Below are 20,063 nucleotides of genomic sequence, written 5' to 3'. Positions count from 1 at the left end.
GTCTAATCTCTGAAATGTATAGGAAAACCCAACAGCTCTACAACAAAAAGATAAATAACCCTATTACAGGATATGAACAGACACTTCACTAAAGAAGACATTCAGGTGGCTAACAGATACATGAGGAAATGCTCAGGATCACTAGCCATTAGAGAAATCCAGTTAAAACTACAATCAGATACCATCCCACCCCGACATTACTGGCACAAATAATTAAAAAAAAACCCAGAAAATAACAAATGTTGGAGAGGCTGTGGGGAGATTGGAACTCTTATGCAGTGCTGGTAGGACGTAAAGTGGTCCTACCATTTTGGAAAACTATATGGCGCTTCCTTAAAAAGCTAGAAATAGAAATACCATACGATCCAGCAATCCCACCCCTAGGAATATATCCTAGAGAAATAAGAGTCATCAAATGACAGACATATGTACACCCATGTTCATTTCAGTGTTAGTCACAACAGCAAAAAGTTGTAAACAACCTAAGTGCCCATCAACAGATAAATGGATAAACAAATTATGATACATACACGCAATGGAATACTACACAACAATAAAGAACAATGATGGATCTGGGAAACACCTCACAAGATAGATGAATCTGGAAGGGATTATGCTGAGTGAAATAAGTCAGTCACAAAAATACAAATACTGTATGAGACCACTATTACAAAAACTCATCAAAAGGCTTATGTACAGAAAGAAAGAATCTTTGATGGTTACTAGGGAGGGGAGGGGGGCCTTGGTGGCACAGTTGTTAAGGGCTCAGGCTGCCAACCAAGAGGTTGGCAGTGCAAATCCACTAGCCACTTCTTGGAAACCCTATGGGGCCGTTCTACTTTTTTCTATATGGTCTCTATGAGTCAGAATTGACTTGATGGTAATGGTTAATGTTTTAGGGAGGGGTGGGGTAGGGAGGGAAATCCTGGTGGCGTAGTGGTTAAGTGCTACGGCTGCTAACCAAGAGGTCAACAGTTCAAATCCACCAGGCGCTCCTTGGAAACTCTATGGGGCAGTTCTACTCTGACCTATAGGGTCGCTATGAGTCGGAGTCGACTCAATGCCAGTGGGTTTGGTTTTGTTTTTTTGGGGGGAGAGGGAGGGAAAAACACTAACTAGACAATAGATAAGTGGCAACTGTGGTGAAGGGCAAGACAGTACACAATTCTGGGGAAGTCAGCACAACTTGACCAAGGCAAGGTCATGGAAGCTTCATAGACACATACAAACTCCTATAGGGACTGAGTTACTGGGCTGTGGGCTGGGGACCATGATCTTGGGGGGCACCTAGCTCAATTGGCATAACAGTTTATAAAGAAAGTGTTCTAAATTCCACTTTGGTGAGTAGCATCTGAGGACTTAGAACCCTGTGAGCGACCATCTAAGATACTCCACTGGTCTCACCCTGTCTGGAGCAAGGGAGAATGAAGAAAACCAAAGATACAAGGGAAAGATTAGTCCAAAGGACTGACGGACCACAACTATCACAGCCTCCACCTGACTGAGTCCAGCACAACTAGATGGTGCCCGGCTACTTCCATCGACTGCTCTAACATGGATCACAATAGAGGGTACCAGATAGATTTGGGGAAAAATGTAGAATATTCTAACTCACAAAAAACGATCAGACTTACTGATCTGAAGAGATTGAAGAAACCCCGAGAATATGGCCCCTGGACAGCCCTTTAACTCAGGACTGAAGTCACTCCTGAGGTTCACCCTTCAGCCAAAGATTAGATAGGTTCATAAAACAAACAAAAATAAACGTAGCTCAACCACTTATATGAGACTAAATTGGCACACCAGCCCAGGGGCAAGGACAAGAAGGCAGGAAGGGACAGGATAGCTGGACGAATGGAAACGGGGAGCCTAAGATCAAGAAGGGGAGAGTGTTGAGATGTTGTGGGTTTGGCAACCAATGTCACAAAACAGTTTGTGTATTAGTTGTTTAATTAGAAAGTAATTTGTTCTGTAAACCTTCATCTAAAGCATAATAAAAGAGGAAGAAAATGGAAATTATTAAATGTATGTTTAATTTGTATTTAGTGCAGCTGTGAAAATTTTTATTTTATTAACATTTATTAATAAAAATTTTAATTAAAAAAATAAGACACCCTGATGGATGATGCAGAGAGGGATGGATATATGGACAGATATGTGTGTTGGTAGGATGGTCTGCCTTTAATATTCCCATGCAGGCTGCCTAAGCTGAGGTCTTGGGCTCAAAGCATTTTCTGATACCCAGTGCCTTGGGCTCAAAGCATTCTCTGATAAGGAGGGTCCAAATTGAGTCCCTCTCTCTCCTTCTCAGTCTCCTCTGCCTGTCAGAGAAAGCTTCCTCCCTGTTCCAAACCCACAGTAACTTTCTGTCTCTATGACTACTTAATTGTACTAAAGTAATTAATCTTGTAGCTAGTAGGGGAAGAAATGTTCTTTCTGTTCATATACCCATGGTCACAGGACTTCCAGGATTTCTGAGTTTGAACAAAGCTTGGCAACAGAATGGTCAAGCCAGATGCAGCTGAACAAAGACCCCTTCCTCTCACACCCCTGCCCTATTCCCACACACTTTGAGGTATGAATCCCTAGACCCTTTTGCTTTGTAGTCTTTTGCCTGCAGGGTAAACTTGAAGCCTATATGTACAGAAGAGATTTCCTGTGTCAACTCACCCTGAGACAGAGGTCTGAGGGAGACCGCCCCAAGATGAACCTTACGCCATTATTCTGTGACCTGACCACTATGTAAGTAAAAAAAAAAGCTTGTAAATGCCACTGGGTAATGTCAATTAATTAATGAGAGCTGTTTTTTTTACAGCCCTCTACAAGCCTATTTTTTATTGTGGCTCATCTCTATATGATAAAGCAATATAGTAAAATATTAATGGTAGACTACAGTGGTAGGTATACACATGTTCATTATACAATTCTTTCAACTTTGATATGTCTGAAATTTTTATAAAATGGTGGGGAAAAAATCCATGGTGGTTTTCAGAAGATGGGAGAAAAAAAAGGGGCAAGCCTAAGAACATATATGACTTAGCCTTTGTGGCATTCTTGCTGTGTTGTCTCTCCTTTTCTAGCTAAACTTAGATGAACTGACCTCCACTCCCGGTTCTTGTGTAAACTGGTAGCTTCTTGGCCATATCGAAAAGCATCTGCTTCTGTACCTCAGGTCTCTCTTCATTTTCATAGCGTTCCTTGTCTGTATAAGACAAGTGAAACTGGAAGCAGAAGTAACAGACAAAACTTTATTTTCCAAGCTTCACAGAAAAGATTAACAGTAACAATAACAACAACAAGAACTATTTAAATGGAAATAATAATTACCTACCCTTTAGGCCCAGGTACCATTCTGGCTTATTATTTTCTCTGGCTAATTATCTCAATCCCCATAACTCTATGACATTGGTATTATATTTATTTCATAAAACAGGAAAATAACAGAGAGATTAAGTACCTTGTCCAAGATTGTACTCACTCAACTAGTAAGTACCAGAGCTGGTTCCCAAACCCAGTTCATCTGACTGTAATTCATGTGCCCTTTCCCCTTCCCTGGAGCACTGGTGGTGAAGCAGTTAAGAGTTAGGCTGCTAACCAAAAGGTCGACAGTTTGAATCCACCAGCTGCTCTTTGGAAACCCTATGGGTCAGTTCTACTCTGTCCTATAGGGTCGCTATGAGTCAGAATCAACTCGATGTCAATGGGTTTGGTTCCCCTCCCTTATGCCATATGATATCACCTACACTGTGGATGGTTAACCATGTCTTGTTATTAAGTGGTAAGTATGGTTCATAAGTGATACTGATGATACTCTTAGAGGAGCTGGATGTGACTGCTTATAACATTGTCTGCATATTCTAATCTTGCAAATGAGTATATTATTACTATTTCAGTAATTTTTAGTTTGGTAGGGAAAAAGATGTGGCAGTCTGCTTCCATAAAGATTTACAGCCTTGGAAACCCTATGGGGCATGTCATGGATTGAATTGTGCCCCCTCAAAAATATGTGTCAACTTGGCTAGGCCATGATTCCCAGTATTGCGTGACTGTCTACCATGTTGTCATCTGATATGATTTTCCTATGTGTTGTAAATCCTACCTTTATGATGTTAATGGGGTAGGATTACAGGCAGTTATGCCAATGATTAGTGGGTTTTATGTTAATGAGACAGGACTCAATCTACAAGATTAGGTTGTGTTTTAAGGCAATCTCTTTGTAGATATACAAGAGATAAGTGAGCAAAGAGACATGGGGACCTCATACCACCAAGAAAGCAGCACTGGGAGCAGAGTGTGTCCTTTTGACCTGGGGGTCCTGTGCAGAGAAACTCCTAGACCAAGTGAAGACTGATATCAAGAACCTTCCCCCAGAGTCGACAGAGAGAGTCTTCCACTGGAGCTGGTGCCCTGAATTTGGACTTCTAGCCTACTAGACTATAAGAGAATAAACTTCTGTTTGTTAAAACCATCTACTTGTGGTATTTCTGTTATAGCAGCAGTAGATAACCAAGACAGGGCAGTTCTACTCTGTCCTATAGGCTCACTATGGGTCACAATCGGCTCGATGGCAGTTGGTTTGTTTGTGGGATAGAACTTGTTGTCACACTTTTCTAATCTTGCAAAAGATATGCCAAAGGATTAGTAATGCAGACCTGGAGGCTTTCTTCTGCATGGGCAGAAGGGTAGGCAGAGGTGAAAAGCAGGAGGATCTGTAGTCAGAATTTCTGGGTTTAAACTTCATCTCTGCCACCTAATAGTTAGAAAATCACTTTGGAAAAATCACTTAGGCCTAGTTTCTTCATCTGTAAAATAGAAGAAGTAGTATTTACTTCATAAGATTAGTGCAAAAGTGCAAGATAATAACAAGCAATTAAAAGCCTCTTTTAGACGTCCAATTTTTTATCATTTAAAAATATCTGATATTGCTAATCTTTTAAATTTTAAATACTTTGGTGGGTGTACAGTGGTATCTTATGATTTTAATTTGCACTCCCCTGATTACTAATGATATTAAGCTCCTTTCCATTAGTTTATTAGCCATTTGGATATCCTCTTGTGAAATGCCTATTCAAGTCTCATGTTCATTAAAAAAGAAAAAGTGGACCTAAATAAATGGAAAGACATCTACGTTCATGGATTGGGAGATTTAATATTGTTAAGATGGAAATACTAACCAAAACAATCTACAGATTCAGTACAATTGCTATTAAAATCTCAACAGCCTTTTTTGGAAAAATGGAAAAGGCAATCTTCAAATTCATATGGGATTGTAAGACAAACACAGATTATTGGCTACCAGGGACTGGGGAGAGGGGGAAATGGAGGAATGTTGCTTAATGGGTACTGAGTTTGTTTGGAGTGATGAAAATTTTGGAAATAGATAATGGTGATTGTTGCACAACTTTGTGATTGTAATTAATGTCACTGAATTGTACATTTAAAACTGTTATAATGGGATGCATGAGCAACAGAAGACAAGTTAGATAGCTGGGACCTGCTAAAAATTAAATATACATTGTGCTCATGAAGAGGCTTTATCAAAAGAGTAAAAAGAGCACCTATAGACTGGGAAAAAATCTTCAGGAATGACATATCTGATAAAGGCCTAATCTCTAACATATATAGAAAACTTCAACAACTCAACAACAAATAATCCAATTGAAAAATGGGCAAGGGCATGAACAGACACTTCTTCAAAGAGGATATTTAAGTGGCCAACAAACACATAAAAAGATGCTCACAATTAGTAACCATTAAAAACCCAAAACCAAATCCGTTGCCATAGAGTCAATTCTAACTCACAGCAACCCTATAAGACAGAGTAGAACTGACCCATAGAGTTTCCAAGGAGCGCCTTTTGGTCAGCTGCCACAGCTCTTAACCACTATGCTACCAGGGTTTCCTAGTAACCATTAGAGAGATTCAAATCAAAACTACAATGAGATACCATCTCAACCTTGCAAAAATGGCACTGATTAAAAAAACAGAAAACAACAAACGCTGGGAAGGTTATGGGCAGATTGGAACCCTTATCCACTGCTGGTGAGATTGTAAAATGGTACAGCCACTATGAAAAACAGTATGGCACTGCCTCAAAAAGTGAGAAATAGAAATACCCTATGATCCAGCAATCCCACTCCTAGGTATATACCCTAGAGATCTAATAGCAGTGATACAAATAGACATATACACCCCTATGTTCATTGCAGCATTATTCACAATAGCAAAGAGATGGAAACAACCTAAATACCTATCCATGGATGAATGGATAAACGAAATGTGGTGCATACATACAATGGAATACTATGCAGCTATAAAGAATCATGATGAGTTCATGAAACACAACACAGATGAATCTGGAGGACCTTACGCTGATGTAAATAAGTCAATCAGAAAAAGACAAATATTGTATGATTCCACTTTTATAAAAAGACAAAAATAGGTGTCTTAGTTATCTAGTGCTGCTATAACAGAAATACCACAAACAGGTAGCTTTAACAAACAGAAGTGTATTTCTCAGTTTAGGAGGCTATAAGTCCAAATTCAGGGTGCCAGCTCTAGGGGAAGGCTTGTCTCTCTGTCAGCTCTGGAGGAAGGTCCTTGCCTCTTTTTGAGCTTCTGCTCCTGGGCAATCTTCATGTGGCTTGGCATCTCTCCCCCATCTCTGCTTTCCACATGCTCGTTTAATATCTTTTTTATCTCAAAAGAGATTGACTTAAGATACATCCTACACTAATTTTGATGAACAACCCATTCCCAAATGAGATTATAACCATAGGCGTAGAGGTTAGGATTTACAACACATATTTTAAGGGAACACAATTCAACTGATAACAATAAGTATCCATACAGAAATCAATGTTCTTTGGTGTTTACCAGGGATGGAGGTGGAGGGAGGAGGAATCATTCTTTAGACAGAAGACACATTGTCTTAGTCATCTAGTACTGCTATAACAAAAATACCATAAGTGGATGGCTTTAACAAAGAGAAATTTATTCTCTCACAGTCTAGTAGGTCACAAGTCCAAATTCAGGGCGTCTGCTCCAGGGGGAAAGCTTTCTTTTTCTGTCAGCTCTGGAGGAAGGTCCTTGTCCTCAATCTTCCCCTGGTCAAGGAGCTTCTCAGGCACAAGGACCCCGTGTCCAAAGGACGTGCTCTGCTCCTGGTGCTGCTTTCTTGGTGGTACGGGGTCCCCCTGTCTCTCCGCTCGCTTCTTTCTTTTATATCACAAGAGATTCCCTCAAGACACAATCCAATCTTGTAGACTGAGTCCTGCCCCACTAACACAACTGCCACATATCCCCTCGTTAACATCACAGAGGCAGGATTTACAACATACAGGAAAATCACACAATACCAGAGATCATGGCCCAGCCAAACTGGATACACACATTTTTGGGGGGACACAATTCAATCCATGACACACGTGTTATTTCCGGTGATGGGGAAGGCAATACTGAATATGGGCGAAGTGTGCACAATTTGACCAAGGTTAATGATGACACTAAGAAATACACAAGAATAAGGAACGTTATTGGTACATGCTACAACATATGCAATTCTGAAACAACAGCAATAACAACCAAAAAATACGTGAGTGGTTACATGAGTAGATATGTATGCATATATGTGTACAGGAAGGTATACATGTATATATACAAGTGCATATATAGGTGTATCTGTAGGCATGTGCATATACATGTTTTTATGTGCTAAATATATATTCATATATATAATAAAGCACATAGGGAGCACAGTCACAAATACTTCCCAGACATAAACCAACACCTTTCAGGATTGGTTCAAAGGGGTTTGAAGGCTTAGGACTATAGTATCATGGAACAACTTGGTCAATTGGCACAACATAGCCCATAAAGTTTATGTTCTACATCCTAGTTTGGAAAGTAACATTTGGGGTCTTAAAAGCTTATGAACATCTTAAACGCTAGCAAGCAGCCATCTAAGATGCATCAATGAGTCTCAACCCACCTGGATCAAAGGAGAATGAAGAACACAAAGGTCACAAGGTAATTATGAGCCCAAGAGACAGAAAGGGCTACATGGACTAGAGACTACATTATCCTGAGACCAGAAGAACTAGATGGTGCCCGGCCACAACCGATGACTGCCCTGACAGGGAGCACAACAGAGAACCCCTGAGGGAGCAGGAGAACAGTGGGATGCAGACCCCAAATTCTCATAAAAAGACCGGACTTAATGGTCTGACGAAGACTAGAAGAATCCCAGCGGTCACGGTCCCCAAACCTTCTGTTGGCCCAGGACAGGAACCATTCCCGAAGCCAACTCATCAGACATGGCTTGGACTGGACAACGGGTTGGAGAGAGATGCTGAGGAGGAGTGAGCTACTTCGGACTATGTTGGCATCTCCTGTCTGGAGGGGAGATGGGAGGGAAGAAGGGATTAGAAACTGGCAAAACGGTCATGAAAGGAGAGATTGGAAGGAGGGAGTGGGCTAACTCATTAAAAAAAAAAACTCATTAGGGGGAGAGTAAGTGGGAGTATGTAGTAAGGTGTATATAAGTTTATATGTGAGAGACTGACTTGATTTGTAAACTTTCACTTAAAGCACAATAAAAATTATTTTTTTAAAAAAAGCTTATGAACAGCCATCTAAGATACAATTATTGGTTTCTACTCCTCCAAAAGAGAAAGAAGGAAACCAAACACTCAAAGAAGAAACTAGTCTATAGGACTAATTGCCTACACAAGTCATAGCCTTATCTATCTTGAGGCCAGAAGAACTAGATGGTGCCCGGCTACCACTACTGACCATCTAACCAGGGACAAAATAGATGGTCCCAGATAGAATGGGAGAAAGTTGTAGAACAAAACTCAAATTCTTTAAAAAAGGCCAGACTTACTGGAATGGTAGAGACTAGAGGAACCCCCTAGACTATTGCTCTGAGATACCTTTTGAACTTTGAACTGAAACCACTCCTGGAGATCACTTTTCAGCTAAATAACAGATTGGCTCAAAAATAAACAATATCTAAAAAAAAAAAAAAACTGTTATAATGGAAAAGAACAATTTTTAAAAAGAATTGGATGGATTGTCTGTCTTTTTTGTATAGATTTTTGGGAATTCCTTATATGTTTTGATAGGAATCATTTTAAAATTTTGGATACTAGTCCTTTGTTAGATACATGTATTTTGAATATTTTATCCCAATCTGTGGCTTGTCTTTTTTCTTCCTTAATAATGCATTTTGATGAACAGAAGATAGTCATTGGAGTGTAAATGTATACAATCCCTTTGGAGAATTGTTTGATATTATCTACTTAAGCTAAATATACGTCTACGTACTACGACCCAGGAATTCCATTCCTACTTGTATACCCAAGAGAAATATGAGTGTGTGTGTGTAAAAGGACATGTAAAAGAATGATCATAGAAGCTTTATTTGTAATAGAAAAGATGGCAAGAACACAAGTGTCCTTCAATGAGTGAATTAATAAGGCAACTGTGGTATATTCATAAAATGGGCAAGTGGGAGTAACTAACATCAATAAAAGGAAATTAATTACTTAAACATGCATCAACATTGATGACTCTGAAAAGCATTATGTTGGGTGAAGGATTACACAGAACAGTGCACACTATGATTTGTTTTTATGGAGTTTAAAAACAAGCAAAACTAATCTACGGTAATAGATTTCCAATTAGCAGTTATCTCTGAATTTTCTTTTCTGAGGGGAGTTTGATTCAGAAGAGATATGAAGGAGATTTCTGAGGTGCTAGAAATGTTCAAAATCTTAATCTGGATGGTGGATTACATGGGTTTATATATAGGTGAAGATTCACCAAATTGTACAATTTACAGCATGATTCTGGGACTACAGTACATATGCTATACCTTAATAAAAAGTAAGACAACTGAACATTTTGATCAAGGATTCTATAGGGGGATCCTGATCAAAAAAGGGGGAACTGAAGAAAAGAATTTCAAATTCTCTGGAGCCATGGATGCTGGTTGAACTCTGGAAACTATTGCCCTGAGATAATCTTTAAACCTTAAATCAAAAATATCCCCTGAAGTCTTCTTAAAATCAAACAATAGTTTAGATTAACTAGTAAAAAATGTGAGGCTTGAGCATTATACTCTTTTAAGAATTATCTCTGTGGGATCAAATTGACAACAGCAATTCAAAAGATTAGATAAGAAGCTTAGGGGGCAGTGAGTTTATGGGGAGAAAGGGAGGGTGAGAATGTTTGCACAACTTGAAGAATGTAATTATTGTCACTGAACTGTACATGTAGAAACTGCTGAATTGGTGTATGTTTCGCTATGTATATTCTCAACAACACCAAAATAAATTAAAAAAAAGATTAAAACAAATTAATAAATTAGTTAAGATAATTTAAATATAAACAACTGTCTTAGTTATCTAGTGCTACTATAACAGAAATTTATTTTCTCACAGTTTAGGAAGTTAGAAGTCTGAATTCAGAGTGCCGGCTCTAGGGGAAGGCTTTCTCTCTGTTGGCTCTGAGAGAAGGTCTTTGTCTTCCTTCAACATCTGTGGGCCCAGCAATCCTTGGAGATCTCCATGTGTTTTGGCATCAGTCTTCCCCTGGGACTAGGAGGTTGTCAGTGCAGGGACACCAGGTTCAAAGGACACGCTCTGCTCCAGGCTCTTCTTTCTTGGTGGTAGTAAGATCCCTCTCTTCTCTGCTCACTTCTATCTCCTTTTATCCTTGTAAGATAAAAGGTGTGACTCAAGCAAGAAAACAAAAATCCTCATGACTGGACTAATAAGGAACATCATGATAAACGGAGAAAAGACTGAAGTTCTCAAGGATTTCATTTTACTTGGATCCACAATCAACACCCATGGAAGCAGCAATCAGAAATCACAAGACAGATGAGGCAGAGCCAACATGGCACTATAGACAGACGCATCATGTCATCCCTCTATAGCAAACACCCAAAAAACTAACTAAAACAGATACAAATGTCAATCCTGGAACTCTGAACATCAAATGAAGGGACAAAGAACTCAAACAAGCACCAAATGGAATAAGAAACTGACAGAGAACGAGGAGAACTATGAAGTGAAGGTCCCCTAACAGCTCATGTGGCATGGACTCACCATCTTGGACCCCCAGCCACCAAGAATGGCAGACAGGGAGTACAGGAAGGCAACTTCACAGAGTTCCCAGCAGGAGACAGAACACCCAGTAACCAAGGATACACACTTTCCCAGCTGCCACCATTCTTCCCTCTGTGTGGCCTCCACCACTTTCCAGTGGGTTACAATCACTCAGCCAGAGAGAAGCCGGCTATTTACTGCTTGGATTGACCCCATACTCCCCCGCCTCGGCTTGCTCCTTCAGTGCCATTTTTATTGTTGTTTTGCCTACTTTTTGTTTCTTCTCTCTCACCTCCTTCCTTTCCTTTCTTTCACCCAGCTGGTGCAATGTATCACCTCCACTCCTTCTGGACGAGCAAGCCACACTGCTCAGCTGGGGAGCTGCTTCCCTGGTCTGCACTACCACCTCAGTGGGCTCCATCAGGGCATTTTTTTTCTTGGTTTCTTGTCTCTCTCTACCTTCCTTTCATTTCTCCAGATCACCTGGCCACATGTGCCATTTACACTGCTTTTTGATGGTCTGTGCCAAATCGGTAGACGGGAAGCTGCCAGCACATGGCTTCCCCAATCCGTGCCACCACAACGGTGGGCTCCTTTGAGGTATTTTTTTTCCTTTTTTTCTTGGTTTCTTGACTCTCTCTACCTTCCTTCCTTTCCTTTCTACTGACCATGTGGCCACATGTGCCATCCTCACTGTGTTTTGATTGACTCTGCCCCTCCACTAGACTGGGGAGCTGCTGGCACATGGCTTCCCCAGTCCACGCCACCATGCCAGTGGGCTCCTGCGGGGAACTTTTTTTTGTTTTAATATCTTGACCCCCCTCTACCTTCCTTCCTTTCCTTTCTCCCAACCACCTGGCCAGTGTGCTGTCTCTGCCACTTTCTGATAGGCTCTGACACACCGCTTGCCTGGGGAGGAGCTGGCACACAGCTTTCCCAATCTGCACTGCCACACTGGTGGGCTCCTGTGAGGCATTTTTTTTCTTGGTTTCTTCTCTTCCTCCACCTTCCTTCCTTTCCATTCTCTCGACCCCCTGGACACATGTGCTGTCTCTCCCATGTTTGTGACTGTCTCTGCCACACTACATGGCTGGAGAACCACTGGCACATGACTTCCCCAGTCTGTGCTGCCATGCTGGTGGGCTCTTTCGGGGCATTTTTTTTCTTGGTTTCTTACCTGTCTCTAACTTACTTCCTTTCCTTTCTCCCAACTGAACTGGCCACGTGTGCCATCTCTGCCACATTATGACGGGCTTGCCACACTACTCAGTTGGGAAGCCACCGGCACACAGCCTCCCCAGTCTGTGCTGCCACACTGGTGGGCTCCCTTGGACTATTTTGTTTTTCTCAGTTTCTTGTCTCTCTCTACCTTCCTTCCTTTCCATTCCCCCAACCAACTGGCCCCCTGGTGCTTCTTTTTTCTTTTTTTAGTTTCTTATCTCTCTCTCCATTCCTCTCTTTTCTTCCACCCACCAAGTTGTGTGTGTGACATCTCCACCCCTTCTTGACAGCCTGTGCCACATGGCCCACCTAGACAATCACTGGCACGTTGCTTCCCCAGATCCACGCCACTCCACTGGAAAGCTCCCCCAGAACCATTTTTTTGGCTTCAGTTCTCTCTATTCATGCTCTTCTTTCTCACACCCACTTAGCTCCACACATTAATCCTCCCCCTTCTCTCCTACCTATCTGCACTGCAAGCTAAGTGCTACACCCCCAAGTAGCACAGGCACAGAACACCAGACCCTGTCCTACACTGCCTCCAGCCCCACCCTGTCAGCCCCAGTACATGCCACAAATGATCCATCCCCACCCCACCATAGTTGAGCAACTGGCCCTGCCTACCTGGACAAGGTGGTGAGAAGTATTGTGCCCAAAGATGAGCAAACAACAAAGAACGCCCAGCCCACCTACCCAGATATAACCAAACAAAAAAGCAGGATGAAACAAACGAATCTACCATCAATAAATGAAGAAAATTCCCGAATGTTCTGAAGACAGCAGACAATATAAAAACAAAAACAAAATACAGGACAGGATGACTTGACAATAGGTCCAAAATAAAACACCCAGATGACCTTCCAGTAGAAGAGGCACTAGAACTACCTGATAGGGAATTCAAAAGTCTAATATTCAGGGATCTCCAAGAGATAAAGAAAAATGCAAACAAAAATAAGGAGAAAAATAGACAAAAGTACAGAAAATACAGACGAAATCATGGAAAAGAGGCAAAAAATGGAAGAATCCAGTAAAATAATACAGGAACAAAATGTCAAAATAAGCACACAAATAGAAATCATATAAAAACAGCAATTAGAAATCCAAAAGATCACAAGATTTCAGCAATGGACAGCACCATAGAAAGTTTTAGGAGCAAATTTAAAACAATGGAAGACAGGATCAGTGAAATTGAAGACAAATCCTCGTATACCACATTGTTTGAGGAGAACAATGAGAGAAGAAGGAAGAAAAATAAAGAAACCCTGAGAATGATGTGGGATACAATCAAAAGCAAAAAATACACATATGATTGGAGGTCCAGAACAGGGGGGGGAAATGGAAAATACAGGGAGGATCATTGAAGATTTGCTGACAGAAAACTTCCCTAATATTATGAAAGATGAAAAGCTGACCATCCAAGAAACTCAACAAACCCCATATAGGATAGATCCCAAAAGAAAATCACCAAGACATATCATAATCACACTTGCTAAAACCAAACACAAAAAAAGAATCCTGAGAGCAGATCAAGAAAAATGAAAAGTCACATAGAGTGGGGAAACAATAAGACTAAGTTCTGATTACTGAGCAGAAAACATTCAGGCAAGATGGCAATGGGATGACATATATAAAACCTTGAAATAAAAAAACTGCCAACCAAGAATAATATATCCTGCAAAACTCTAGCTCAAATATGATGGCAAAATTTGGACATATCCAGATAAACAGAAATTAAGGGAATACATAAAAACCAAACCAAACTTCCAAGAATTATTAAATGGAGTCCTTCAGTTAGAGAATCAACAACATGAGACAACAGCCTGAATCTAGGATGCAAGACCACATGAGCCAGATACCAACCTAGATAATAAATTCCAGGATAAAACAAACAAAAAAAAAAGATTTACAACAGGGAACCAGAAAGGTCAATCTGTAAATCAAACAACGTCAGAACAAAAATGGAGTAAATGGTGTAGCTACAGAACTTTTGAATGGAGAGGAAATCAAGGTGATATCAAGTAGTAAAATGCTGGTTTAAACTTAGGAAGATAGGGGTAAATTTCAAGGTAATCACAAAGAAAGTTAACAAACCTACTCACCAAAATAAAGAAAAACAGAAAGTCTCAGTAAACACAAAATCTACAAAAATGAAAGAAACAAACAAAAAATCTGTAAACAAAGGAATTCAGCACAGGACAGTAAGACAAACAAAGAAAATGGCACCACAAAAAAAAGCACTACAAAATGACCACAATAAACTCACACCTATCTACAATCACAGTGAACGTAAATGGCTTAAATGCACCCATAAAGAGACACAGAGTGACAGAACAGCTTAAAAAAACAGGACCCATCAATATGTTATCTACAAGAGACACACCTTAGAAACAAAAATGTAAATATATTAAAAATCAAATGATGGAAAAAAAAATATAAAGCAAATAGCAACCAAAAAAGAGCAGAAGTGGCAATATTAATATCGGATAAAATAAACTTTAAAACAAAGTCCACCATAAAAGACAAGGAAGGACATTATATAATGATTAAAAGGACAATCCACCATGAGTTTATAGCCATAATAAATATCTATGCACCCAATGACAGGGCTCCAAAATACATAAAACAAACTCTAACAACACTAAAAAGAGAAATTGACAGTTCAACAATAATAGCAGGAGACTTCAAAACACCACTCTCGGTAAAGGACAGAACATTTAGAAAGAAACTCAACAACTATACAGAAGATCTAAAGGCCACAATAAACCAACCTCTATAGACATATATAAGACACTCCACCCAACAATAGCAAAGTACACATTTTCCAAAACACATGGAAGGTTTTCAAGAATAGACTACATCTTAGGCCATAAAGCAAAACTCAACAAACCCCAAAACATTGAGATAATACAAAGAGTCTTCTCTGAACACAATGCTATAAACGTAGAAGTTAATAACAGGAAGAGCAAGGAAAAAAATCAAATATATGGAAACTGAGTAACACCCTGCTTAAAGCCACTGGGTAATAGAAGAAAGCAAAGATGAAATCAAATTCCTAGAATCACACAAGAATGAAAACACATCATACCAAAACCTCTGGGACACAGCAAAGGCAGTGCTCAGAGGTCAATTTACAGCAATGGATGCACACATCAAATGAGAACAAAATCAAAACATTAGTTATACAACTCGAACAAATAGAAAGAGAACAGCAAAAGAAGCCCACAGACACCAGAGGAAAGGAAATAATAAAAATTAGAGGAGAAATAAATGAAACAGAGAATAGAAAAACAATAGAATCAACAAAACCAGAAGACAGTTCTTTGAAAGAATTAACAAAATCGACAAACCATTGGCCAATTTGACAAAAGAAAAACAGGAGAGGATGCAAATAACCCCAATAAGAAATGACAGACCCAACTGAAATAAAAAGGATCATAACAGAGTACTATGAAAACCTTTACTGCAACAAATTTGAAAACCTAGAGGAAATGGACAAATTTCTAGAAACACCCTACCTACTCAAACAAGCACAAACTCAAGTTGAAAATCTGAACAGACCCATAATAAGAGAAAAGATCGAAAAGGTAATTAAAAAAACCTCCAAACAACAAAAAAAGAGCCCTGGCCCAGATGGCTTCAATGGAGATTTGTATGGAACTTTCAGGGAAGACCTTACACCAGTACTACTCATGCTATTTCAGAACACAGAAGAGAAATGGACACTTCCAAATTCATTCCATGAAGCCAGCATAACCCTGATACCAAAACCAGACAAAGACACTACAAAAAAAGGAAAATTACAGACCAGTATATCTCATGAATATAGATGCAAAAATTCTCAACAAAATTTTAGCCAATAGAATTCAGCATCATATAAAAAAAAATACACCCCGACCAGGTGGGATTCATACCAGGTAAGCAAGGATGGTTCAACACCAGAAATCAATGTAATCCACCACATATATAGAACAAAACAAAAAAAATCACATGATTATCATAGTCGACTCAGAAAAGTCATTCAGTAAAGTCCAATACTCATTCCTGATTTAAAAAACAATCAGAAAATAGGTATATATATATATTTTATATAAACAAACCCATTGCCATCAAGTCGATTCCGACTCATAGCGACCCTATAGGACAGAGTAGAGCTGCCCCATACAGTTCCCAAGGAGTGCCTGGTGGATTTGAACTGCCAACCTTTTGAATAGCAGATGTAGCACTTAACCACTATGCAACCAGGGTTTCCTTTCTATACCTATTTCTATACCTAAAAAATAGGTATAGAAAGGAATTTTCTCAACGTAATTAAGGCCATCTATATAGGGTCTTTTTTTTATATAGGGTCACTATGAGTCAGAATCGACTCGATGGCACTGGGTTTTGGGTTTATACAAAACCAACAGCCAACATCATTCTTAATGGAGAGAGGCTGAAAACATTCCCCCTGAGAACAGGAACAAGACAAGGATGCCCTTTATAACCACTCCTATTTAACATTGTGCAGCAAGTTAAATAGGGTCACTATGAGTCAGAATCGACTCGATGGCACTGGGTTTTGGGTTTATACAAAACCAACAGCCAACATCATTCTTAATGGAGAGAGGCTGAAAACATTCCCCCTGAGAACAGGAACAAGACAAGGATGCCCTTTATAACCACTCCTATTTAACATTGTGCAGCAAGTCCTAGCTCGAGCAATAAGGCAAGGAAAAGAAAAAAGGGCATCCAAATTGATAAGGAAGAAGTAAAAACTTCCCTATTTGCGGATGATATGATACTATGAAAAGAAACGCAAAAGACTGCATGAGAAAGTTATCGGAACTAATAGAAATATTTAGCAGAGTAGCAGGATACAAGATAAACATACGAGAAACAGTTGGGTTCCTATATACCAATAAAGAGAACTATGAAAAGGATATCAGAAAAATAATACAATTTATAACACCCCCTTAAAAAATAAGATAAAAAAAAGCAAGTTGCTTTTTTTTTTATCTCATAGGAGTAAATCTACCCAGGGATGTAAAAGCCTATACAAAGAAAACTACAAAACACTGCTGCAAAAAACCAAAAGAGACCTATATAAATGGAAAAGCATACCATGCTCATGGATAGGTACAATCAACATTGTTAAAATGTCATTTCTACCGAAAGCAATCTACAAATACAGTGCAATTCTGATCCAAATATCAACAGCATTCTTTAATGAGATGTAAAAACTAATCATTAACTTTATACAGAAGGGGAAAAGGCCCTGGATAAGTAAAGCACTATTGAAGAAGAATAAAGTAGGAAGAATCACACTACATAACAGCCTGCTACCGGTACAACGACAGATCAATGGAACAGAATAGAGAATCCAGATGTAAATCCATCCACCTATGGTCACCTAATCTTCAACAAAGGCCCAAGGTACCTTGAACGGGGAAAAGACAATTTTTTTTAACAAATAGTGCTGGCAGAACTGCATGTCCATCTGCCAAAAAATGAAACAGGACCCATACCTCACACTGTACACAAAACTAATTCAAATGGATCAAAAAGGATCAAAGACCTAAATGTAAAACCAAAAACTATAAAGATCATGGAAGAAAAAATGGGGTTGATGCGGAGGCCCTAATACACAGCATAAAAAGGATACAAACCATAACTAACAATACACAAATACCAGAAGATTAGCTAGATAACTGGGATCTTCTAAAAAATTAAACAGTTACGCTCATGAAAAGACTTCACCAAAAGGGTAAAAAGAGAACCTACAGACTGGGAAAAATAATTTTGGCTATGACAAATCCGAGAAAGGTCTAATCTCTAAAATCTACAGGAAATCCAACACCTTTAAAATAAAAAGACAAAAAATCCAATTAAAAATGGGCAAAGGTTATGAATACACACTTCACCAAAGAAGACTTTCAGGTGGCTAACAGACACATGAGGAAATGCTTGTGATCACTAGCCATTAGAGAAATGCAAGTCAAAACCACAATGAGATACCATCTCACCCCAGCATTACTGGAACAAATCAAAAAAACAGAAAATAACAAGTGCTTGAGAGGTTGTGAGGAGACTGGTACTCTTATGCACTGCTGGTGGGAATGCAAAATGGTACAATCATTTTGGAAAATGATATGGGGCTTTCTTAAAAAGTTAGAAATAGAAATACCATATGATCCAGCAACCCCACTCCTAGGAATATGTCTTAGAGAAATAAGAGCTGTCTCACGAATAGACATATGCGCAGCCATGTTCACTGCTGCATTATTCACAATAGCAAAAAGATGGAAACAACCTAAGTGCCCATAAACAGATGAATGGATAAACAAACTATGGTACATACACACAATGGAATACTACACAATGATAAAGAACAATGATGAATCTGCAAAACATCTAATCACATGATGACTCTGGAGGGCATTATGCTGAGTGAAATAAGCCAATCACAAAAGGACAGATATTGTATAAAACCACTATTATAAAAACTCAAGAAAAGGTTTACACAAGAAAAGAAATAATCTTTGATGGTTATAAAGTAGGGAAGGGAGGTAGGGGAGGGGCGGGTAGGGAAGAACACTAACTAGACAATAGATAAGTGGTAACTTTGGTGAAGGGTAAGATAGTACACAATGATGGGGAAGCCAGCACAACCTGTACAAGGCAAGGTTATGGAAGCTCCACAGACACATCCAAACTCCCTGAGGGACCAAATTACTGGGCTGAGGGCTTGGGACCATGGTCTCCTGGAACATCTAGCTCAACTGACATAACACAGTTTATAAAGAAAATGTTCTACATCCTACTTTGGTGAGTAGTGCCTGAAGTCTTAAAAGCTCGTGAGCGGCCATCTAAATACTCCACTGGTCTCATCTCGTCTGAATAAGGGAGAATGAAGAAAATCAAAGACACATGGGAAAGATTAGTCCAAACAACTAATAGACCACAACTACCACAGCCTTTACCAGACTGAGTTCAGCACAACTACCACCACCGACTGCTCCGACAGGGATCACAATAGAGGGTCCCAGACAGAGCTGGAGAAAAATGTAGAACTAAATTCTAACTCACATATACACACAAGAAAGACTAGACTTACAGGTCTGACAGAGACTGGAGAAACCCCGAGTGTATGGCCACTGGACACACTTTTCACTCAGTACTGAGGTTCATCCTTCTGCCAAAAATTAAACAGGCCCATAAAACAAAACATGACTAAATGGACACACCAGTCCAGGCAAGGACAAGAAAGCATTAGGGGGCAGGAAAGCTGATAATGGGGAACCCACGGTCAAGAAGTGGAGAGTGCTGACATGTCGTGGGGATGGCAACCAATGTCACAAAACAATACGTGCACTAATTGTTTAATGAGAAACTAATTTGCTCTATTAAACTTCATCTAAAGTACAATAAAAAAAAGAAAAAGGTTAGATGCTACGAAAACTGTAAACTATAAATATTATGCCTTGGAAAAAGCAAAATGAAAAATAAATTTTTCTTATGATCATCCAAAAAAAAAATCAAATGACGTACTGCATTGGGCAAATCTGCTACAAAAGACCTCTTTAAAGTGTTAAAAATCAAAGATGTCACTTTAAGAACTAAAGTGTGCCTGATCCAAGCTATGATGTTTTCAATTCCCCCGTGTGCGTATGAAAGCTGAAAGATGAATAAGGAAGACCCATCTATTATACCGCCACAGTAGTCAAAACAGCCTGGTACTGGTACAACAAC

At 39.5% G+C, this 20,063-nt stretch overlaps 1 protein-coding gene across 2 annotated transcripts in view; it reads right to left on the bottom strand.

Annotated features, from left to right (window-relative positions):
• Positions 1 to 20,063, bottom strand: part of ZDHHC15 (zinc finger DHHC-type palmitoyltransferase 15) — a 227,303-nt gene that overhangs the window by 134,448 nt on the left and 72,792 nt on the right. For both annotated transcript variants that reach the window (XM_049873316.1, XM_049873317.1), the window contains exon 4: positions 3,101 to 3,221. In XM_049873316.1, coding sequence (XP_049729273.1) covers positions 3,101 to 3,221 — 121 coding nt within the window. The remainder of the gene's footprint in view (positions 1 to 3,100; positions 3,222 to 20,063) is intronic.

This window comes from Elephas maximus, chromosome X (assembly GCF_024166365.1).
Source record: "Elephas maximus indicus isolate mEleMax1 chromosome X, mEleMax1 primary haplotype, whole genome shotgun sequence".
In the NCBI taxonomy this organism is placed as follows: domain Eukaryota; kingdom Metazoa; phylum Chordata; class Mammalia; order Proboscidea; family Elephantidae; genus Elephas; species Elephas maximus.
Note: the sequence above shows the minus strand (reverse complement) of the source record. Positions and strands in the feature narration are given on the sequence as shown.